The sequence below is a fragment of the Lycorma delicatula genome, chromosome 2 (assembly GCF_047948215.1).
Source record: "Lycorma delicatula isolate Av1 chromosome 2, ASM4794821v1, whole genome shotgun sequence".
NCBI classification, from domain to species: Eukaryota; Metazoa; Arthropoda; class Insecta; order Hemiptera; family Fulgoridae; genus Lycorma; species Lycorma delicatula.
This window is the reverse complement of record NC_134456.1, coordinates 59,246,400-59,272,265: the sequence shown is the minus strand read 5'-3', so window position 1 is coordinate 59,272,265 and position 25,866 is coordinate 59,246,400. Positions and strand designations below refer to the sequence as shown.

Sequence of the window (25,866 nt, the reverse complement as noted above, 5' to 3'; positions counted from 1 at the left end):
TCACTCTTTAAGTTGAATGTCAAGTGCCATCTTGAGCAGTTATCACAATAATGAAATAAAAAAATATGTGGTTTAATTTATTAGTAATTTAAATTGTGTAGAATGTATTTGTATTTATGTTTCATCTATGAAAAAAATATTGTTAACATAATTAATTTTTAATTATGGCAAAAAGTAGTTTTAACTAAAAGAATATATTTTTACAAATTTAAATAATAATGGAAGGTTTAGTTAGTAACAATGATATTTGATATTTATTGCTATTGTATTTAGTGAAGCCAAATACTATTTGTATTTATTAGGTTAAGTCAATATCACTATTTGACAAACTTCACCTGTCAAAGTCTTAACGAACAGGGGTTAAAATAATAAGTGTATAGATAGATGCCTTTGAAATCATACCACATGTAAAAAATATATTTTGATCACATATTTAGAATTAATGTTGTGATTATTACCACACCACTTTACAATAACTTATGGCCTACTTTTTGTTTTATTTTTTTTCTGTTTTTACCCTAGAAAGATTTTTTAGATTTCATCTAGGTTCCGTCATGGATAATTTTTACTGTATTTTGGAAATGACAAAAATTCCTTAAAAGTATACATGTTAACAAAAGTTTCCTTAAAATCTAATCGTTCATTTAAATAAATTTCAACAATACTGCTAAATTCTGTTGAATATAATTTTTGTATTTTTGCCATTCTTATCTTGTTTAAGATATGTGTTATTACATAATGAAAGTTATCTTTTTAAAACTTATTAACAGTTACAAATATCAATTATTATTATTGATATTTTATTATTATTATTATTAACAAAATTTTCTTTATGCAAAAAAAAATAATTAAAAATCTTTTGCTATAATTCTTGTCAACCATAGTGTGATAACTGTAAGAAAATAACTTGAAAATTATGTAAAAATTTCTTGTGTCATTTTTCAAAACTTTACTTTGCTTTTAAATGTATTTTTAACCAAAACACTTTACTGTCATTAACAGAGAAATCAAAATCTCCAAGATTCTTGTTTTGTCAAATTAGCTTTATTTTAGGAGTCCTTTTTTAGTACTCTTAAGTTGAACACTTTTAGTAGAACATTTAAAGGTTTTGTAAACAAGTACAAAGAAACAAACAAACATGAAGTTGAACAGTTTCTAAGTGTTTGAATGTTGAGAAGAGATTCAAGAATATTTATGTTACAGAGATACAGAGTTAGAGAATACAAGATAATGCTTTCTTTGTTGTAGGAATTATGCAGCTGGCAATGCTTGCTCCATATAACAACCTGGCAACATCTGTTGCAGCTGCACTAGTGCCAACGTTACTAGCACCAAGGTTTGCTGCAAATAGTACTATTATTAGTGGATGCAATGATGCAAATTCAAACAACATACAGCCTGGTTGGTTATAGTTTAGTATTTTTCTTACAATATAATTTTTAGGTTTTATTAACTTTTGGGTTGATTTGCAGTTGAGACTTTTTATGAGTTCCATTCAATTTTGTTAAAGAGTATCACAAATTCATCATCATATTTTATACATTTTGTTGAAAAGGCTCCATGAACATTCTGATAGACACCTGTATGATTATCCCTGTTGATATTTGAGTCAACCCCACACTCTCTCTCTATCAACTTTCTGGAGTTGTAGTTGAAATTTTCTGAGTCGGATTAATCTTCAGGTATGGTCGAACTGAGAATGTACAAGACTACACACTTCATTTACACTCATACATATCATCCTCATTCATCCTCTGAAGTATTATCTAAACGGTAGTTACCGGAGGCTAAACAGAAAAAAAGAGAGAGAGAGTCGGATTAATCTGAGTATGATAATATATACCATTAGGTTTATGATAATTTTGTAAATTTAGAATGTAAATTAGATGGTAAGGTAGTCTTGTAGGAAGAATGTTTATAATCTGGAATAAAATGTTTATCTTTGGTGTATCTAAGTTACCATAAGTTGAGGCTACGTTAGGCTATTTGAAGACAGTGAAAATTGTTACTATGGATACATTCTATTACTCAGTGTGTTACAATCATTCTGTCAGGAGTACAGAGCACGCTATGCAATCTTTTATATATTTGTAATCTGCTATCACACTCTCTTTGTCAATAATTGATCTTAGCTTATACTGGGTTCTTAATATTAAGGAATTTCATTAATGAATGAGCCATTGAAGGGCTAAAGAAACTTACATTCAGCAGGTTTCCACAGACTCCATTTTTGCTTCTAATTTTATATCTTCTGTGAAATTTTGCATGAGAACGAATTACTGTCAGGAAATTGTGCAGAAAAATCTATCAGGTTAAAAACAAAATATTGCCATGGAAGATTTAAGAATACTTAAACTGTCATGTCCCATTTACATTTGGGACAAGCTAGATTATCTTACAGCCTTTTTCTGTTTTTATGTCTTCTGTTGATGCTCCCTATTTGTGCTGGATACAATTGATTGTCTTGTGCCAGCCTGTTAAAATTATTTGTGAGTGCAAATATTTTGAGGCACTGTCAAAAATTTGAGATGGCAAGAACCTTTTAATGTACTTTGAATAACAATAAAATATTTTAGTTTACATATCATGCAATTCCATGTTAAAATTTTATTTATTGTTTTGTAAGCCTTTAACATTCTAATTTTTTCATTAACAAGTTTTTATTGTTTTAAATTTCTCCATATTGTATATCTTTTAAGATGGTAATTGTTGAGAGGTACTTATTTTATTTTATATTTAACTTGATTCTTAAATTTTACTGAGGGCTGTTTTACACTTGTTCACATTGTTATTTAGTTAAATTTTTATTATTTTCAAATTTTATAAATTAATTATATGATTATGAAATGCTAGTCAAGTGAGACATTTATTTTATGCCTATTATTAATTTTATTCTGTTATTATTTTGATATTTATTTTCAATTGTTAGAGATCTTCCTTTACATTGTTATATTAATCTACAGGCTTTATTATATTTTTTATTTTTAATTAATTTTTATTTATTGTAATGTTAGGTTGAAAAGCCTGCAACGGGGCTAGATGACTTTGATAAGTTTGTGGTGAGATAGACTATTAACGAATTTCATAAAATTTATAAAGAACTCCGATGATGAAAAAGATAATATTAGTGGTTAACGATTCTACTGGCTCAGGAAAAGAGACGAGTTTGAGAAGAATAAAAAAGAAATAGGTTTTAGGTGAAGAAAAACTGAAAATAACAGGATGGTACTCACTGAGTGACATGATATTAGGTAACAGATCTAACTGCCATAAAAAAGTTTACAACCAAAAATAGGTCGATAGTGTACTTCGACGAGTCATATATATTATCTTCTCATACCGCAAATAAATTGTAATGCAGTGATTCAGGTGACGGGCTGAAGGTTTTTTCTTTCAAAAGGCAACAGACTTATTATAATCTTATTATAATGCATGCCAGAGGAGAAATGTGTTTTACACCAATTGCCTTACTAATTTGGCAAGAAAGTTTAAAAAGTGGCGATTACAGAAGTATATGAAAGTAGAAGATTAGTTAAAATGGACAGAAGAGATATTAATTCCAAAGTGTCTCGATAATTATGTGGTAGTTTCTGAAAACTCACCCTATCCCTTTCTAGAAAAGAAGATATGATAAAATAGCTGCAGAATTATTGTGTTCCTCATTTTTCCTCGATCTTGATACCACACATACGAATTGGTAAAAACAAACAGAAAAAAGTTTACTGTCTATGAGTTTGATGAACTTTTAAAAAAAAAACAGCATGAGGTTCTCTGACTATCTCCATACCACTCGGATTTAAATCCTATCAAAATGGTTTAGTGAAAAGTTACAGGAAGCAAGTCATAACATAACTTTTGATATCAAAGATGTTCGAAAGCTATGTGAAAATAAAGTGACTGACATGAATGAAAAAAATTGTAAGTTGTATTGTGATAAAGTTATGGAAACAGAAGCTGAATATATGCAACAAAAACACATTATTGACAATGTTATGGAATCATTTATTATTTTTTTACAAGATGGATAAAGTGGCAGTAATGATTACGAAGATGATTCTTATGACAATAACCTCAGAAATTCTAATATTTCTTGCAAAGTGGATGGCATTCATGGTCTTTGATTAAAATTGTTTTTTTTTGTTCTAACATTTAAAAACAATTAGTGTCTGCTGTAATTTCTGATTTCATTATTTAATGTATTTAATCATTACCTTACCTTAATTTTTGAATATCTGTTTGAAAATAAAATGGAACACCAACACTCAATGAAGGTAATACATTTTGATTTGTGTGTTATACCAATTTATGTGTAGGCATTCTTTTGTACAATTTCCAGCTTCACATAAATGCTTCTGTAATTCTTCTTACATTTATCATTTTGAAAAAGAACATATTTTTTCGCAGAAAATGGTCTGATATTAATTAAACATTTTTTCATAAACCAATTAAATTTAACATATCTTTTATATACATAATAAAATCAAATTAAATTTAAAAATTTAATAATGTTCAAAATAATAGCTATACATTGAGGTGATCAAAATTAAAAAAAATTCTGTTCTGCAGTCCAATATTAACACTACAATACATCTTATGAAGACCCATTCGCTGTTAGATAATGAATCAAATGTTATGCTAAAAGGATAGTAGAATGATTTGAAGTGCAGTTGTTTTTATCATGGCGCCAAGCATCAAGATTGGTTGTGCTACCTGTACATAGTGTAATACGTCCTATGCTACTTCTCCTTTGTTCTTTCTTCCTTCTCTTTCCTCAATCACTTCCCCTTCAAATTTATTCTGGTTTGCAGCAAGCTCTATGTTAATGAGGTATATAGCATATCTGAGCCAATAGTTACTGATAAATTACAGTTTATGATAGGACATTCCATGTTACAAAATACAGATGTTTCTAATGAAGTCACTTATTTTAAAACTGCCTCATTGCTACTGAATTATTGTTGTGCTATATCTCCATACATAATAGTTTACAAACCTTTTATTCTGATAATATATAATAATGCATTATAATATTCATGTCAGGGATTGTAATATGTTATTCTATGAATAAAAAAAAACCACCAGAATTTGCCTGAGTGGTTCAAGGAAATCCATGGTAAACCCTTGATCAGAGTTGCATCACAAAGTTCATATTAAATATGTAGGTCTTTACTTCCTCTATTTAAATCTGGATACATTTTCAATACAATAACAAACTGGAAGGGATATTCTTCATACAGTGAAAGGCTGGAGTGTGAAGTTGTGCTATGTGAAAACTTGGATATAAGGAAATTGTTGGCAATAATGAAGATCCTAAGAACAAAACCTTAAAAAAAAGATTGTATTTCCAAAAAAAAAATAGAAAAATATATTTATACCTTACAAACTACTTCTACCATTTTAACTGACAAAAACATTTCTCAGATTAAAAAAAAAAAACACAGTTATTCAGAATTAAATAATTAGTTACTGTTCCTTACAACAAAAACTATTTGTTGTCTCTGTTATGAGAGTATGAGACATTTTTGATTTTTTTAAATAGCCTTTTTTTTGGTATTAAATAATGTGGTTGATGTCTTAAATTGTGTTAGTAATTTTAACACAATCAGCTTAATTCCTGGTGTATTTATGTTTCAGAAGCATCAACTTCAACTTCTTCTACATGCTCTATTAGGCCAAAATCATCCATGAGTAGCAGGTCAACAACTAGCCAAAGGTTACCTGATATGCTGTCATCATCCAGGCAAAGTAGAGTACATTAAATAACATGAGACAAATGAAAATCTGCTTTAAAATAATTGCATCTATTGTTTTCTTTGCTTTTTTAGTTTTCTTAATTGTTCAGTACTGATTACTTAAATTTATTCATTTAATCCATTTAATCATCCATTTTTTGATTAGAAGTTGTTAATCAGATTAATTTGTTTTATAATAAATTAATCTGTATACTAATTTATTAATTTGGCGAATAAGTTATATATATCAACTCAATGCAATTTTTTTTATTATCAATGATCATGTATGTTGCAAATAATAATGTAACCAGTTAAAAAACTCAAATCTTTCACGGTTAAATAAGACATACATACTTTATGAGGTATACATATATATATACATCAGAAATAGGAAACAATAAAGATTAAACAATTATATTAAAACTAATTAAATTAATTCCAAATCCGAATGGTCATGATGACTTTATAAATAATATACAAAAAGATATATGCATAAACAAAAACAGCAGAATTGTAACAAATTTAATTCAAAATTATAATAAGAAATATAAAAGTAAAAAGCTTTGCTGGTGTTGGTGACAGTACCAATGTTTCTGTTTTTCATTCAGAAAGTTGTGATTTTAAGTAATTGATGATGTAAATAAATTTATAAACAAATTCAATAAGCTAGAATACTGTACACAAGTACAAATTTAAAAAGACGACTGACTTTTTGTTTCCGATGCTGTCATTCATTACTTTGCTGTCAGAAGTACACTGATCTTCAGAGTATAAAGAACTATATACATTTGATGACAAATGTATATAATTTTTATATAATTTTTTATGCAAGAATTATACAAAACATACAGTAAATGAGAAAACTAAAAGAGGTATAATTTTTTTTTTAATATTAAAGTATATTTTAATGAGTAGACCCTATACACAAGCATCAAGTTTAAACTCACTCACTGGTGTGACTCACTGCACAAGCGTGTGTGAAAAATACACTAATACAACCTCAATTTATGTTGTCTATTATTGACCTTAAATTGAGCATAACTGAAGAATGAATCAACCAACCTTCTAAATTTCAATGAAATTAACATAGTAGTTTTGGAAATTTTCAAGCAAAAAATTTTATACATAGTCCTAAATATATAAAAGGAATACATATAAAAGGAAATATACATATATATAAAAGGAAATTACATTTTAAGTGAATATTATTTAATATTATATATAATATTACTCCTCATACCTCAAAACGTAAAGAAAATTCAATTTCACCCCCAATCCCATAGTGCAACCAAAAGTACTTTTCTTTGAAAAGTAAGTAATAAATGTAATTTAAACTTGTTAAAGAACCTGTGAGATTATTAGTAATAAAGATAACAAAATTAATATTAGATTAGAATAGTTTGAAAATATTATTGTACTGATATGTTGTCAAAATAGTTGAAATGACAAGATAAGTAGTTTACAACAGGATAATGTATTTAATTTGGTATAATACAGGAAGAAAAATAAAACTTGTACGTTGTGCCGTGGACTTTCTGGTGGTTTGCTGCCTTTAAATGTTTAATGCAGGGGAAGTCTCTCCAAGTTTTAATATTGCCATGTATTTTAGGTAATCTTGCCTTGTATCCACTGAATTTGTAGTTCTGGGGCATGCACTAAAAAAGCACTTTCAAAAGATATAAGGAAAAGTTTTCTGCAGCTGGATAAGGTGAGTTTCTTTTCATAAAATAAATTAGAGTGGTATAGTCCTAGAAAAATGAAAATTACGCAGTTAATGGATATTGGATGATTAGTCAGATGTAAAAGAAAAATTAAGAAAATAGAAAATGTATTTTAAATAAATGGTAAGTTTAATATATCGGAATTATTATTTTTTTTTACAGACTTTTTGAAGAAAACTACATTATTACTTTCGGTCGCACTGTGGGATTAGGTGGTGAAATTAAAAATTTTTTTTTTGTTTTCAGGTATGAGGAATATGAAAATACCATTCAGTTTCCTTGTATATATATATTACTTTACTCTAATTAATCTTTTTAAGACTCATATTACTCCTCTGTACTGTTAAAGTATATTTAAATTCTATAAAATAAACCACCTAGTACAGAATATTGAGAAAATAACCACATAATAAAATATTTAAAAAATAAAATTAAGAAAATAATCTGTATGGAATTTATAAAATTAAATGTGATGATTGTGTTGTTATTTATAAAGGAAAAACAAGTAGATCCTTTAAAACCATATTTCTTGAACATTATTGAAATTATAAAAATAATAAATTAGGTTTTTCTAATATGAAAATTCACCATTTAATAAACGGTAAATATTCTATTTCTGATATTAACACTTCATTAACATATCTAGATTTAGATTAACATTTCTGATGTTAAAAATTAATAAAAATGACATAAAATTAAAATATATTAGAAAATATTACATATGTAACAACATACAAAATTACACACAATTATGTACAAAAATTTGAATTTGATAAACTATCACATAGTTTGAGGAAGAATTTCATATAAAAACTGCAACTGATAGCAGCACTCTTAAATTGATATGCAATTATCATTATTTTAGTATTTCTATTTTTATTATGTAATAACGGAATTATGTCAATCATGACTGAGGATGTGGGATCCCGCGAAAGTGCTTTCATGAAAAATTAAGGTATGATAGATATATCATATCTCAATATTCTGTACTCTGTACGCTGTAGTGTATGTAAAATCTGAAGGCGGGTCCTCCCTACAAATTGCCTCTACTTGCCTCATCAACACCACTCCTCTAACCCGGCATGCGGAACATGTGTTACTGATTGCTACAAAAATAAGATCTCCAAATGATTCAGACTTGTATTTATTATTATTTTCATATTTTTATTATTGTTTATTCTACCATATTCATTTATTTTTGCTATTATTTATTTAGATTTTCGTTTAATTATTAATTATTTATTTCATCTATTTATTTATTGTACTGTATTTATTTGCGCTACTATAACAAATTATTTTGTAATTTTATGTTTTACGTTTATAAAATATAGTACGAATTAACGTTTCAGTTAATTAAATTAATTTAATATTTATTACAGTACGAACTTATCTCTGTAATATTCACACTTTTTTTTAATAATAAATTTAATAATGATTATAATTATATTACCTTTATTCACGTTTCTTTAACAATTTATTTATGTATTTTTTTATACAATTTAATATTTTTATTTTGCTGTTATGTCGTCATACAAAGCTCAAAAGAATATTGATTATTGGTGGGTACGTGCTATTTAGAAATAATTTTCGTAAATAACTACGCCACATCAAAGAAAATCATAACATTATAGCCTATAAATAAACAACTCATGTCATACACTTTTGTATTACATCATTGTTTCTGTTTATTTATAATAAAACCTTAGTTTAACATTCTTGCAAAAAAACAACATATACCTCGTATACATCTTGAACAAAATATTAGGAATAAATAGTTTAATTTAATTTATAATAATGAATCACGTCATAATTAGTGACGTCATAGTTAGATACTGTGCAAGTCAATGCAAATTAATTGATCACTTTTGGAATACACTACTTTGGCTGCTGGTATGAGAAGACGCCGAGTGATGTCCACTGAAGAGCAGTGGAGGGGATGCCATAGCGTACTACTGACTCACCTTCAGATATTACATACCTGTAGGTTGTTTATTTAATAGAATGTATATATATGTATATATACCTATGAATAAAATTTGTGGAAATATTAAAATAATAATAAAATGCTCAAAATTACTGGATCAATTTCTTTGAAATTTAGGTATGCTGTAGTAGTGTACCTGAAATTGTGAATGTGAAAATTTGATGAAGAGTGGTTTAGTCGTTTTTCAGCTACGCTTAATTTAAGGTCTACAATAGACAACACAACCCCAAATTGAGGTTACTGGAGGTTAATTGAGGACTTTGTATTGATGTATTTTTCATACGCTCTTAACTAGCGATTCACAGTGGTGAGTGAGAATAAACTTAAGATGCTTTTGTTTAGGATCTACTCGTTAATCGAACGTATGCAACGCGTTGTACTCTCAAAATCAGTTCGTTTCTGTTTGCGAAATAGTGAAGGCGTCGGAAACGAAAACTCGGTCTTCTCGCGCAGAACTTTGCAACATTTATTTTATTTTAAAAAAAAGTTAAAAATAATATATTTAATGCATTTAAGAAAAAAAAAAGAAAAAGTAAAGTATCATTATATGAATACAATTATGGTACCCGAGAATCATTGTTTTCATTACGTTTGCTTTGTTTGTTTGTGTTTTTGCTTTTGAACTAATATTACAAAAAAAAAAAAAAAAACGAGTGGTAGCGTCTCGGTCTTTCATCCGAAGGTCCCGGGTTTGAATCCCGGTCAGGCATGGCATTTTAACACGCTAGAAAATTGTCATTACATTTCATCCTCTGAAGCAATACCTGACGGTGGTTCCGGAGGCTAAAAAAACTCTCCTCTTCCTTAAAAAAATTTGTAAGTTATTTAAAATAAAATATACTACTTTATTAACGTATTTAAACCTAAATAAAATATATATATTTATAGACTCTTAAGTAAAAATAAAGTAAAACAAGTTTTCGGCACTCATCAAACTATTAAGAGAATTATTATATTTAAATTTATTTATCACCTATTTATTATTTAAATTATTTTTTCAATATAAAATTTATTTTTATTTCTTTTGAAAAAATGTTCATTTTAATTTCTTTTTTTGCCTGATGTATTATTCACTACAGAAGCTTGTATATAGGAATATCGAAATGGACATTTTTTAACATATGAATGCTATATGTATGCTTGACTAGGACTTGAATTTGGGATCTCTGAATGAAAGGCCGAGATTGCTATCACTGTCACGGAGACAGCATTTTTTTTTTGTTTTTTAGCTTATTTTTTCGATTATATAAACTCATTTCTAATTAAAATTTTTCATGTTTTTAAAAAAAATGTATTTAATTAATATTTTTATTATTTTGACTTAATTAAATAATGTTTTAAATATATTTACCTTTTGATGTAATATTTATCACCTTATGTAAGAACGGGCTAAAAGAAGAACTGAAATTGAACTGCAAATTTGAATTAAAAAGTATTTTATCGATCTTTGGAAGGGAAATGCAAATTTATCACAGTTGAACAACTTATATACAGTATACGTAATTTTTTAAATTGTTTCTAACTTGTTCAATTGTGATTAAATACCTAAATTTTTTTTCTAAAGTCAATCTTTTCAAAACCCATATCCATCTGTACTAATATATATTGTATATATAATCCAACTTGATCCACCTACGTACAGAGATTAAAAAGTAATTAAGATGACACATTATTTTTCATTACCTTTACAATAGCGCTTTCGTGACAGCCCACATCTTCAGTTGTAATTTTAGTTTTTTAAATTATTATATCAAATTACATATTAAACTCAAAGACAATTAAAATTTATATAAATTTTTTTTGATAATATATTAAATTTATTTTCTTTTTTTTATCAAATTAAAATTGAAAATTAAAAATAAAAATAAAAAGGAGTTTTAAAAACCACAATTAAAAACTTTTTTAAAAATACTTAAAAAATGTAATTATCAAAATTTAAAACTACACATATAAAATATGATGTCAGAATTGATAAAATTAAAATTAAAATAAATAAATAGGATAAAATATGCCATAGGTCTTGGCTAGCCAATGTTATATTACTGTATGAATTTAAATTAAACTGGATTTATGCATTATCATTATTTTTACCTGAATAAGTGCTGCTATCTACTGGAAACCTTATAAGTGTGTCACCTTCATATTCTGTTTGCAAGTTGATCAAGTTGAATTTACTCTCTGTATTTATAAATATAATATTTCTCCAAAATATCTAAACTTTTATTATTATTATTTGTATCATATTTCTTAATTTCCAATAATTCCAAATTGGTTTGAATTCTAAAAATAGAATGTTTATGAGGTGATGAGCAATATTAGATAGGTAATACAACATTTATATAGGTAAAACTAGTAGATATTTTAAAACCAGATATCTTGAACATATTAGAATATTAGACACTATAAAAATTAGACGACGACGCCCTGAGGTAGATAATACCCATGTCCGGCACACAACACCTACGTTTCATATCCAGGGCGGCAACAGCTGTACATACGTACATTACATACAGTTGGCTAACGGGGCACCGAGTATTTTCCTCGGAATGCGTTTCTTTTGTTTGATCTGTCTTCCACCTTCAGGTCACTAAGATAGATTGGATTTTTGGCCACCTGCAGATCATAGGTAATTAAATGATTTGGATATAGACTTATAGCAGACTTAGAGCTGGCGATGTGGCGGCCAGGGTCGTGTTATTGCAGGTGTAACGGAGACTCTTCCGTTGTCCACATGACCCTTGCGATGGCAAGCATGTAATGAAGGTGCCCATGTATGCCGATGCATGGGAGTTCTGAAAGCTTCGGTGTGTAGGAGTCTGTAGTCAGAGCAGAGATTGCGCATCCGCTCTCTGCCAGGACATATGCCGGACATATAGCCCTGGAGTGGGGGTGTACACCGGCGGCTAGCCTTGCTACAGAAGGTTCAACTTTTCAGTTGAACAAACTCTAACAACTCTAACTCTCTCAAGGTGTTCCAAACTCGTCTGGAACACCTTGAACAAACCAACGTGATAGAGGGTGCACGTAAATATCCTCGTTTAGAAACATCCCCAGAAGCAAAGCGGAAACGCAGCAGGGAATCTGATAAGATAAAGAAAGACACTGACAGAATTAAAAAACATTTGCGTAAAGTTCTGTTCAGCAGCAAATGCGCGCAAACCTAGGCGTATAGTGATAACGAGAGAGAATGGAAACTTCTAGAAAGTCAGTCCATTCTTGATTGCCCGAGAAATCACAAATTGTGCTGGTGGTCCTGTTAAGGAGATTTGTAAGACTTATAACGGTTTGTACGTTGAAACCGTAAATGATAATCAAAGCTTAAAGGTTCAAGCTATAAAGAAGATCGGTGAATTCCCTGTGTCTGTTCAACCATACAGTACACTTAACTCGTCGAAAGGAGTCATTGCTTGCCGTGACCTTCTTAATTGCACAGAAGAGGAAATAGTACAGGAGATGTCGAATCAAGGTGTAATTCATTGCCGCAGGTTGACCATGAGGAGAAATGGAGAAGTTCTTCCTTCAGCGTCCCTGTGTTAACCTTCAATCGACCGAAATTGTCTGAAAGAGTACGTGCTGGAATTCATCGTCTGGTGTGCATGCATTTATCCCGCAACCTATGCGATGTTTCAAATGTTTCGTACACACCAGTTAGATGTGTAAGACAAGAAATCTGTCTGTGCGGAGTTGAAACTCATGAAGGCGATCCGTGTAATGGTCCCCCTGTTTGCATTAACTGCAAAGGGCATCATAATAGTCGTTCAAGAAACTGCCCTGTATATAAATTGGAGACGGTAATTCAGGAAGTCAAGACGTTGCAGAAAATACGTTACCCCGAAGCGAGGAAAATCGTTAGTAATAGAACTCCTCGACGAACAACGACATATGCTGAAGCAGCTACTACCCCTTCGTCATCGAAAGTTAACAAAGAGCAGCTGTTTTCCACGCTTGCACCAAGCCTTGCGAATATGATAGAAAGAATCATCGACATAGAGTTGGAATCTGGTCAGCGAATGGAAATAGCTTCTCCTGTGAAAACTCATACGCACATGGACGATGGAATGGAACGCCTTCCACGGAAAGAAACAACAAAACCCGTGATCATGAGGCCACCAACTAATTTGTATAAGGACAGAGTAACATCTGATAAAGCCAAATCCATTACTCCTTCGACCAGCCATAAGGCGAGGGAGGGTGTGGCAAGGGCGCAGAAAAAAGCGTGGAAGTAATCCGATGGAGTTGCAAATAATAATAGAGAAAGTACCGTACGTAGAAGTTACTGAACTGGCACCTACGGAACCTCCAAAAGCCCAGAGGGCATAAAAAACAGTAAGAGTGCTTCAGCCGGACCAAGTATATCACTAGAGATTGAGTCGAGTTTGGAATCAGTATGAGTCAGTCACTTCGGCCTTTGGGAGGGATTGTCCCATGGGTAAGGGTGTCGAAGCTCTTACTGCTACGTGCGAGCCCTGGGATGTCGGTATCGTGGGTCAGGCTGTACCTTACTCCCCGGCTCGGGTTAAATTTGTGGGAGGCGGCTGCCTGGGGGAACCCAGGCAGGATCATTGATCCGGGGCACACCCAACCGTCTCTCTGCCCGCGCCTTGTGACATTTTGACTAACGACTTATAGGATTATGGAAACAACAGCTTCCACAACTTCCGTGGCAGAGGGTCCACGTAAAAACCCTTGGTCTGGAGAACCTCTTTCTTCGGTTGCAAAGATGAGGAAAAGCGTTGAGTTTAGCGATAAGGAGGAATTTTTAGTTCTAGAATGGAAGGATCGAACCATGTTTCGACCTAAGAGCATAGGACCTACTTCTAAGTATTTAATAATAAAGAAAAAGGATAATGACTTTTCTAAAATCAGTCCCTTCATGACAGATCTTGCATCACCGAAGCAGCTGGAGGACCGGTTAAAGATACAAGGAAAACTGCGATGGGATTATTTGTAGAAACCGTTAACGACATCTTCTCGGTTATTAAAAGCAAAGAAGATTGGACTTATCGAGGTTGTACCACACGGTACTCTAAATACCTCTAAAGGAGTTGTGTGCAGAGATTTGCTTAACTGCACGGAGGATGAAATTGTTGAGGAACTTTAGGGATAAGGAGTCATTGCGTGTCGACGGCTAAACACTCGATGAAACGGAGAAGTTTTACCCTCCGCGTCACACGTGTTAACCTTTAACAGACCTAAATGTCGAGAGAAAATTAAGGCAGGATTTCATAGGCTTGAAGTGCGTCGTTCATCCCAACACCATTGCGGTGTTTCGGAAATCAAAGATTCGGACACACTGCTACGAGATGCACGAGGAAACAGATCTGCACGTGTGACAACCCCTTGCACCGGATGATCTGTGCAGGGACCCACCGATTTGTGTAAATTGTAATGGACACCATAGCGCACAATCAAGGAATTGTCCAAAATATAAGGAGGAAATTGCAATACAGGAAGTAAAGACCGTACAAAAGGTCAGTTATTTCGAAGCCAGGAAAATCGTGCATAGCAGAACGCCAAAGACCACGACTTATGCACAGGTTGTGGAAAAAAATTATTAACCAGAAATTAAGGAATCGATACTTTAGGGATAGCAGCCCAAAGTCGTACAAAACAAAAGTAGACCTGCCAAAGCAACAGCGTTGAAAGTTCATCGAAAAATGAGCGTACAAATAATTCTAAGGCACCCCGAAGTCCAAAACAAATTAAAACCAAAGTTCAGATTGAACAAATCCAACTCCGGGACCCGCGAAAATAGAAATACCTATTTTAGAGAAGGAAGATTCGAGAAAGCTAAAATGGAGCCTCCGAAATCACAGAGGCATTTAGCTGAGAGGGCAAGACATTCGATCGTCCCCTACGTTCTTGCAGTGAGCACATCCAGTCTTGACTGTGATGTGCTCTTCTGGCTGCGCCAGCGGAGCCGGTGTCATCCAATAATACCGGCAGCAGGAGATCCTCCGCGTTTTCCACCAGAGGAACTGACGGATCGATGTTATCGGACACAGTAGATTTTGACATCGAGGCCTTCAGGAAAATGAAGAGTAAGAAAAAAGGATGGCCTAAAGGAAAACAAAGGCGATAAATTTCAGAAAGCGAAAGAACAAATATCTAGATTGAGATTTTTAAAAATAAATAAAATTTTAATATTTAATTAATATAGGTATTTGAGATTATGTATGTGTTTTGCGTGTGATGTTATATGGCAAGGGCCCTCTTATTTTGTTTTCTATTAATAGATTTTATTGATGTACATTTTAATTTACATCACTGACAAGTTTCGTTTGAAAGTTTTTGACTAAATTTCGTAAGAAATGGCTAGACATATTTTAAAATGACAAGGGCCTTTACACCCTTGTCATGTTGTGTTTTTTGGGGGTTATCAATAACCATTGACAAATCTTTTTTTTTGGATGCTCTTTTTTGACAAGACTAGTTGTTTACTATGTCAGGGGAGCAAAGATATTTTGTAAATTGATTATGTCGCTACAGTTGTTTTGAACTGGAAGGAAATAGAATCTTTTTCTTTTTTGTTGTGGAAGGGGCTAATGACCATAGCAGTCAATGCCCCTAAAACTCCAAAAGAAAAAAAAGAAAAGTTTAAACATTTTAGAGAAATATAATATGTTTATATATAAGAGGAAATTCAGTTTGATCAACTTGTAAACAGAATATGAAGATGACGCACTTATAAGGGCTGCAGTAGATGGCAGCACTTATTCAGGTAAAAATAATGATAGTACATAAGTCCAATTTAATTTAAAACCTTATAGTACTGTAACATTGGTTAGCAAAGACCCATAGCATATTTTATAGTATTTATTTATTTTAATTTTATCAATTCTGACATCTTATTTTATATATGTAGTTTTTAATTTCTGTAATTAAATTTTTTATATATTTTTAAAAAAAGTTTTAAATTGTGATTTAAAAAAAAAAATATATTTTAATTCTTAATTTTCAATTTTAATTTCATAAGAAAAGACATTAAGTAAAGGAATTTCATATATTATCAAAACATTTTTATATATATTTTAATTGTCTTTTAAGTTTAATATATAGTTTGATAACAACATATTAAAAATCACATTTAAAAAACAAAAATTACATCTTTTTAAGATGTGGGTTGCCATGAAAGCAAAACCTGTAAAGGTTATGAAAAAATAAGGTATGTGTCATTTTACTTTCTTTTTAATTTATGTACTTAGGTGGATCAAATTGGATTATATATATAATTTTTATGGTCAGCTGGGAGAATAAACATTTATTAAATGTTGGTTTCATAGAAAAATAACATTAAATTAGAAGTGAAATTGCTTCAGTAAAACCTTTTATAAAATATTCTTAACATTAATTCTAGTATTTATGAAAATTGGCTAACTTGAAATCAACTGCATGATATTAAAATTCTGTACTTACAAGCCAATCAGTTAATTTCAGATACAGAGATTTTTTTCTTTATTATTTAATAACATTTTATTACTGTAATAATTTATGTGTGAATTATAACAAAAACAACGACTGAAGATGATGTTAGAATTGAGAAATGTATTTGAGGGTTGTGGTAGTTAATTTAACATACACATGTACACACACATGCATACACACATCCACACCCAAACCTTTATTTTTTTATTTTTCATCTATTCATTCAGAACAAGCAGTTACCTATTACAGAGAATTAAATTTTTTTATGATAATGAGCATAAAGAGCTAGCAATAACCAGCATATAGCTGTTTGGTCAGTTAACAGTCAGTTACATCAACTCTTGTCATGAAGTTTTTTGGAATAAAAGTCTTTTAAAACTAGTTCATATCATACATAAAGTTGTATCATTAATTGGTTAACTGAAGGATGTTAAATAAATTTGATTAGAAAATGAAATGAAAAATTTAGTTTGTTTTTTATGGAATTTATGTTTTACTCATAGTTAACTGTAATTTTTTATTTTGTTAAACGTGCTGCGATTTAAAACAATTGCAGACACTGCCTTCAATGTATTGAAAGATTAACTTACATTTGAAGGAATTAATTGTGATTTCATGTCATTAATTCAGATTTCATATAAATATGTATTTGTTACAGAAAGCAGTTACTCATTAATACCATCATCATCAGTCAGTCCATCAGAATCACCAAACAAATCATCATGTGACAATGCTAACAGTACTAATATTAGCACAATTACTAACCCAGAACCATCCACACCCACTAGTTGTGAACAACCAACAGCAACACAATCAGTACGAATAAAGAAAAATCTGAGTTGGAGAAGTGCTCAACATAATGAACAAACAACAACTACTTCTGGTGTTGCCAGAGATGTTCTTAATAAGGTATGTTTTCATTAAAATGTTAGATAAATAATATATATATATATATATATATGCATTAATCTTGAAAATCAATGACTAATATTCTAGGTAGCTTTGTGTTAGCAGGAAACTGTTTGTTTGATATTTTGCATAGATTTAATACCACTTTTCCTGTTTTTTTCAGAAACTCTTTATGGATTAGAAGAACATGATAAAGGATACAATAAAATAACTTTCTAGTTAATATAAAACAAAATAAAATTCTGGTGAATTATGGTGTTTAATTTACCTTGTAATGTAACATGACAGATATATTTAAATTACCTATCTTAAACTTAGTTTTAAGAATTATACGGAGAAAATACATGTATGTATGTTCTCATTTTTACAGACAAAGATTAGTTTTAAAATGAAGAAAACAGCAGATCCATTAAGTGATGATGAAGATCAACCAACTGCAAGTACTTCACTGCTTCCTCAGCAAACCCAGCCAGTGGACCAAGCAATGCCATTAGCAGTATGTTACAATTAAGTTATATGTATATGAGATTTAGTTATGAGAAGGTCTCATTTTCTTATTGCTTAATTATTTTTTGTTTTGTATGAGTAACTTTAATTAAAGTTAATCTTAAATGATAAAAATATATTTAAGCATATTATACGCTTAAATATGGTATGTATAGAATATGCAGTCATTCAATTATTTGGTTATTTGTGAATATTAATTTATCTAAGTAATGGTAAAAAATAATACTGTCTATAGCATGTAGTGTAACTGAACCTGGGCAGTTTAACTGATAGATTAAATATATTCGTTACTTGATTTATTAGATGTGGCTATCACTGAATGAAATTCCATTCTTACTTCACACCATTAATTTTCAGAATTGTTCTCCTTTAAAAGTTTCAAGTATTGGAGAATAATTAGATTGTAAGGTGATCTGGCTATATATCTTAGTCAAGATAATATTAATATAAATATCAATATAACGTTATATTTTATTAAAATTTAGTTAACATCTAATACAACATATTAGCTAAAATGTAAACTGCAATATAAATAAATGGAATATTTATATATTTCATTAACTGACTGATAAAAACTACTTGTAGTTATGTCAGGTAAAACCTTTAGTAATGAGGATCTTTTAACAATTAATAGGATAATTAATTATAATAAGAATTATCATAATTAATAAAAATGAAGATTATCATAAAACTTAAATAAAAAATATTTCTTAACTTCTAGTTCTAGCTGAAGTAGTTCTGCCTAATTTTTATTTCAGTAAATTCACCAATTAAAAACAAAATTAATGAGATATCTGAAAATTATGACTAAAAAACAATCTGTCATTCCAAAAATAATTGAAATCATCTTATATAATAAGACAAAATGAAAACTAAAACTATAAAAAATTTCACTGTATAGGGAGTTTTTTAATTTTTATTAATATGGATAAGAAAGTTTGCACTGTTCGTTTGCAGATTATTAACAAGACTTAATAAATGACAAATTGGGCTTCTTTTTTTTATGAATATGTTTCTTAAAATAACAGTATAAATAAAGTGAAATTAATGTTTTGAAATTAAAATTAAGATTTTTAAGCTTAATATCGAATATTATTTTATTAACCATGTATTTATTTACTCTTTATAGGGAGCAGGTCCAGATTTGACACTACACACAATTTTGAATCACATTGCTTATGTAAATCGTGCTGCTGCACACAGCGACAGTGGTTTGGCCCATTCAGCTCCACAGGCTACACCTGCCAGTCGTAAGCAACAGGTGGAATCTGTACTTAGAGTAACATATGCTACAGCTTTTACCGGTCTTCTTCTCTGCCTTGCTAATCTTTTCAGGTTATATGGCCCGTACGGTAAATATCATTTTACAGTGCTATATTATTATCATATATATTATATTCAAAATAGTTGTGGCTTTGCAATGCAATAAATTGTGTGTGTGTAACGTTTTATTTTAACTTATTATATCAACCAAAGTACAGAATAAATAATGAATGACTATTAGAATTTGTTTTAATATCGATACTGTATGTTTGTTCTTAATCAGATGATCAGATACATTAAAAATGTTCCAAGATTCTAGCCTTAAAGGATCTAGTGGTCTTTCCTATATAAATATGGTCACGATTATCACATTCAGTCCATTACATATTTATATATTCATTTCAAATTACATCACAAACTTCATAAAATATAATAACTTCTGCATTTATTTATTTTATTTGAAATTTAAAATCTTTAATCTTTTTATTTTAAGAATTTAAACTTTTATTCAGTTAAAGGAAAAAATAAAACAAAATTTAAAAATATGAAAAATTAATTAAAATTATCATTAAAAATTTATATAAGTAAAAATATATCAAGGTATAAAATCAAATTAAAATTGAAAATTAAAATTAAAATAAGTAAAACAAATATGCATGTTGTCCATTTATCTGAACTCTACTATACCGATTGAAATTTATTAAATTATACATCGCTATCAAAAAATATGGTGATGCCCGCTATTGCATCTTTCAAAATACTGTCATCCTAATATCTGTCTGAAGGTTGATCATATTAAATTTATTTTTATGTTTATATGTATATATATATATATATATATATAGTATCTGGATGAAATTGTGAAATGCTTTATAATTTATGTTCTGTGTGTTTATAATGTGTCTGGGGACCAACTGAGCCACAACAATAACAATAATAACAAGAACTAATTTATTTTACAGTACACTGCAAAAAATGTGCTAAAAAACAGTGCAAAAAAGTGTCACATCAATTAACATCTACCAGAATCTTTCTAAACTGTCTTAATCCCTTACTATTTTGTATTCATATTATATTTTTCAATTTCAGTATTTTTAAATTTGTTCAAATATCAGATATTGTATGTTTATTCTTAATCAGATGATCAGATACATTAAAAATGTTCCAAGAATCTAGCCTTAAAGGATCTAGTGATCTTTTGTATATAAATATGGTCACAATTATCACATTCAATCTTATAAATACCACTCAAATTATATAAATCAGATGTTTATTAATTATTAGGTGTTTTATTATGTGGTTATTTGTCTGGTATGCAGGTTTAAATTTATTATTATCATAAACCTTTGCAATATGTTCAACTATTTTATCAGTATATATGTATTTTAAATATACATTGTCAACTTTTTGTGTGCTGTTTAATGTTATTAAATGTGTATCATTTCTAATTTTTAACATTTGTTTATTGTTTATGTTGTTAACTTAAGAATTATTGTAACTATTATATACAGCAGTTTGTTTTATAATACCTGTTTCTTTGTTTAATTTGTTTTTATTTCATTATACTTTGTATAATTAATTGCTCTATGGTCACACTAATTTTGTGTGAGCATAGGTGATTTGAAGATCTGTGTATAATGGTTTTGTTAGATGTAGGTTTCCTATTTACTGAAGTTATACATTGATTATTTTTATTATTAATTTCAATATTAACATCTAAATAATTTATTTTCTTATTATCAATTTCAAAGTAAATTTCAATCCACTATAGTAGGAATTTAATTTGTTCAAAATGATTAACTGCTCATTACATATAACTGGATTGTAAACTACAAAAATATCATCACCATATCTATCTATCTTAAAAGAATTTATTTAAAAAAAATAAATTATGTATAAATAAATAAATGTATATACACATGTGGAATATGGATATACAGTGGTTTTTCTGGAGTTAAATGATCTGCATTATTCACTGTTATGTTGTAATTTAATTTACATTTCTATTTATATCAGTAATAATACCTAAAAATATATCAGTAATAATATATATTATTGATTGTAGCTGTTAGTGATTGGTGAGTATTATTTATTATGTTACTTGAAAAATAATTTTTATCTACTATCATGGTAAGTTACTTATAAAGTATTCATGGACTTGTAAAACCGTATACTTTTAACTGGTGTGTGTATTTGTAAAACAGTATTTATTTGTAAAAAAAAATCAAATAAATAACAAAGAAAATGCAGTTTGTACCATGGATATGTTTATTTCTAATAACTTGGTTTGGAATACCAATATAAATAATGCCACTAATTACAACTATGCTGAAATGTAATTGAATGTACACTTGGCATTTTTAGTGTTTTTCTAATTCCTATCCAATGTCATTTGTTCATTGTTGTTACTTTTACTGGTAGATAAAATTATACTATATTTTTTCATTTATTGAGAAAAATGTTTGTTAAATAATAATTAAATTTTTGTTTTTAACTATCAAAATATATGTTAAGTTTATTAGATGACCTTTTAGTCACTTTAAAAATAATGAGTTATGTTTCAGGTCTTCATAGCCATTCTGATATTTGTCCATGGCCGTGGTTTTGTTTTGAAACAATATGTCGAGCTATGGAATTAGGAATGGGCTGTGCAATGGCTAATATTACAAAACAACCAACACCTCGTCAACGGTACATGCACCATCCATCATTGCATATTAAACATCGTGAATCACTTTTTATCTAAAAATAAAAATTAATAAATTGTGGGTACTGTGCATGTTCATATCACAAAGCTACCATATCATACGTATTCTGTTATTATTATTTCTAACTGAAAGATATTAGAATGTTAGGACACTAGGTACAAAAATCATTAAATGAATAAAGTAGCTACTTGATTTGGTTCGATTTTGTAGCTAAATTACAATGAATTGATGGATGAAAAATAATTATATTCAGAGTCATGAACTTATAATTATAGTTGGGTTCATCAGACACATACTTTGTGAAATTATGTTATAAACTAATTGTGTAGATTAAAAATAATATACCATTACTTCTAATATATGATGTAACATAAGTATTAATATTCTTGTAAGTGAGAAGTGTTGGGTTCAAATCTCAATCATATTACTTACTGTTATTCAGATTCTCAGTTAATTAAAAGAAAAAAATCCCTTAAATCAAAACACAAATAACATGGCATATTTAGCCTAATGAGAGCTTTATAATTTTTACATACTTTTTTAAAATATATTAAGCAAATTATCATACTCATTTTAATATTATTCACTTACAAGTAGATGTATATAATAGTATATTCAAACTATTTTATTTTGTATTTTTGACCTATGGTAATGACAATATTAAATGTGATATCCATATAATTTAAATACAATAAATTATCTACAGTGAGGTCTATCTTAGTTAGTTTTTGTAATTTAATAAATTAAATTATATTTTCTACGCCATTTTATATGCCATTAACTCAATTTATTTGTGATGCATAATTATTCTAATGATATTTCTTCTGTCTAGTGAATTTTTTTTTTTTAGTAAGAATAAACATTTGTTTCCATTCGTTTCTTGCTTTCACTCTTCTTGCATGTGTTATTAAAAACATTTTCACTAGCCTTGCTAAATTTATTCAGTTGTTTCTGCCAAAATTTTTTTTTATATTCTGTACTTTTATCGAATACTGGTACCACTGAATATTTAATTCCTAATTTATTTCTTTTTAACTGATTAACTGCATCAAATGGAAAAGATAAGATATAGTTTGTTTCCTTCTCACAATGATATAAACTTTGCGTTTAGATGTTTAAATGAAATTAGCCAATTAATGACATGTTCATGATATCATGATGTCAATGAGCGAGTTCCTGTAACTCCATGACATTCCAGGAATTAGGACATGTCGCATGGACATGCCATACAGGAGTGTGGCATGTGGGTTACTGAAATGGTGAATAAAAAGCACAGGGTTGACCCACCAAGTAGGAAACTTCCCAAATCAGCTGATTTGATTTGGATGTCGAGAGTTCCAGCGTTCAAGTCTTAGTAAAATTAGTTATTTTTATATGGATTTGAAAAGTCAGTTATTTTTATATAGATTTGAATACTGAATACTTGATCGTGGATACCGGGGAGTTCTTTGGTGGTTTCAATTAACCACACATCTCAGGAACAGTCGAACTGAAACTGTACAAAACTACGCTTCATTTACATTTACATTCATATATATCATCCTCATTCATCCTCTGAAGTAATATCTGAACGGTAATTCCTGGAGGCTAAACAGAAAAAAAAACAGAAAGAGGAGGTTGCTGAAATGGTGAATAAAAAGCACAGGGAACTGGCAGGCACCAAGTGGGGCCACATGAAGTAATGAAGTAATGGACCAAGTGAGGTCACATGAAGTGATGGCAGCGGTATTCTATAAAATTACTTGATATTCTTTCTCAATCTTGAATATATAGTACAATATTACATGATTGAAAGTATGAAGTTCAATTTTATAACTGAATATAGATCTTTATGTGTAAGACTAAAAGAGTTCTTAAAGAGTTTATTTTAACAATTTTTGTGCTGTCAAAATCTATTCTTGGGAATATTTCTAAATTGTATTTTTTCTTGAAAACGTAAAGGAGATACCTTATTCTGAGTCATCTCTGTTCTTTTCTTATTTAAATGTTTATTTAGTAAATAAATTCCTTCTTTTAGTATTGACATCTTTTTTTTCACTCTTTTTGGTTGACTGCTTTTGGCTCTATAGCAAACATCTTGCTCTAAGAGAAAGTAACTCTGATTGTACATCACCCATCAGTAAAGAGAGAGACTACAATTTGTTAACAGTGATATTTAGGTTTTCCCTACTTCCATCACTATTCTGCTTTTTTTTATTGTTATATTAACCTTATTTCAATATTAAATATTGTTGTGAGAAGAATATTAAATAATGTGATACTGAGAAGAGACAATAGCAAGAAATGAAGGGAAGATTGTTTTTTGTCTAATAATAATTAAACATCACTTTGAAATGATATTTACTTAATGTGTCCATTGAATTGGAATTATTTCTAAAACTTCTGTCTGTTAACATTAAATAATTTTATCGCATTCATAATTACTACTTTACCTAATAATTGTTATGCCTTAAAATAATACATAAATATATCTTTTCGAGAAAATGTAAAGAACGATTCACAAATATTTACAGATACTTTATGTATATTTATTTGTAAAATAAATATTAATGTTAAATGTATGTATAAAATGTGTATTTGTTTGAAGTAATAGTAGTAGTTGTTTGAATGAGTGGTAGTGATGAATGTTAAGTAACTTGCAATACGTAAATATGACTATTAAAAATATGTGCTTCCAAAATAAGATATTTATACTTTAAAAAAATGAGTATTAAATACTAGTTCAAAAAAAAAAAAAACAAACATAATGATAATGATTAAAATTTGTTATTATAAAATTCATAACTGGAGGAAAATTGGATACAATTTAATTTATTGAATTTAGCTTCAGTTGGTGTCTCACTTCATAGATAAATACATCAAATTTGTCAACAACATTCACTTTGGTTCGTTAAGTCTTCCATTTGTAATGTGACTGACTTCAGGTGGGATGTATGTCATTCCAGACTGTAGCCAGCAAAGTTATTTTGAATCTTGAGTAAGCAGTCCATAAGTTTGCCTAATAATGAAATGGTAGTGGTGAAATAAATAAAAATAAATGTAAAGAAAATGTCAGAGTATTTTAGATATCAAGAGTTTAACATAATAGTTTACAGAATATTTTTTGTGCAGTAGGTGGGTAAGTATTAAATTGTTATGGCTGCATGATTGGAATATAAAACACGAGATGTTAAGCATTAACAAACAATTCAAAGTTAAAAAATCTTTTCTTTAAATCATTAATCACTGGATTGCTGACTGGATACTGCTCATGATTAAAAATTGCAATTAAAAAAAAAAAAAAGTAATTGATTCATCTCTACAATTTTCTGTTAAAATATGCATTATTTACCACAAGAAAAATGATCTAGCACTCATGACTCTGGCAACATCCATGACATTGAGGTTATTGGTGGAATTATGAAATCCTTCATAAAAATTCAAAATATGCTGTTTGATAAACGGATTGTATTACTCTTAAGTTGAATAGTGTGTCATTGTACATTTTGTATACTACAAGAAGGTGTAATATACTGGGTGATTCAAAAGTGACTTCACTACTTTAAAAGCATATAAAAATTTATTTAAATAACTTACAAATTTGGTTTTCAGTCACCAGTGTGCTCGCTGTTTGTTTG

General features: G+C 29.2%; 1 protein-coding gene across 1 annotated transcript in view; it reads left to right on the top strand.

Annotated features, from left to right (window-relative positions):
* The window catches only part of LOC142318833 (uncharacterized), a 55,565-nt gene extending 30,027 nt beyond the window's left edge, over positions 1-25,538 (top strand). The window contains exons 7-12 of the mRNA XM_075355367.1: positions 1,249-1,401; positions 5,635-5,745; positions 17,521-17,771; positions 18,142-18,267; positions 19,408-19,630; positions 22,106-25,538. Coding sequence (XP_075211482.1) covers positions 1,249-1,401; positions 5,635-5,745; positions 17,521-17,771; positions 18,142-18,267; positions 19,408-19,630; positions 22,106-22,287 — 1,046 coding nt within the window. The 3' untranslated portion in view covers positions 22,288-25,538. The remainder of the gene's footprint in view (positions 1-1,248; positions 1,402-5,634; positions 5,746-17,520; positions 17,772-18,141; positions 18,268-19,407; positions 19,631-22,105) is intronic.
* The last annotated feature ends 328 nt before the right edge of the window (positions 25,539-25,866 follow it).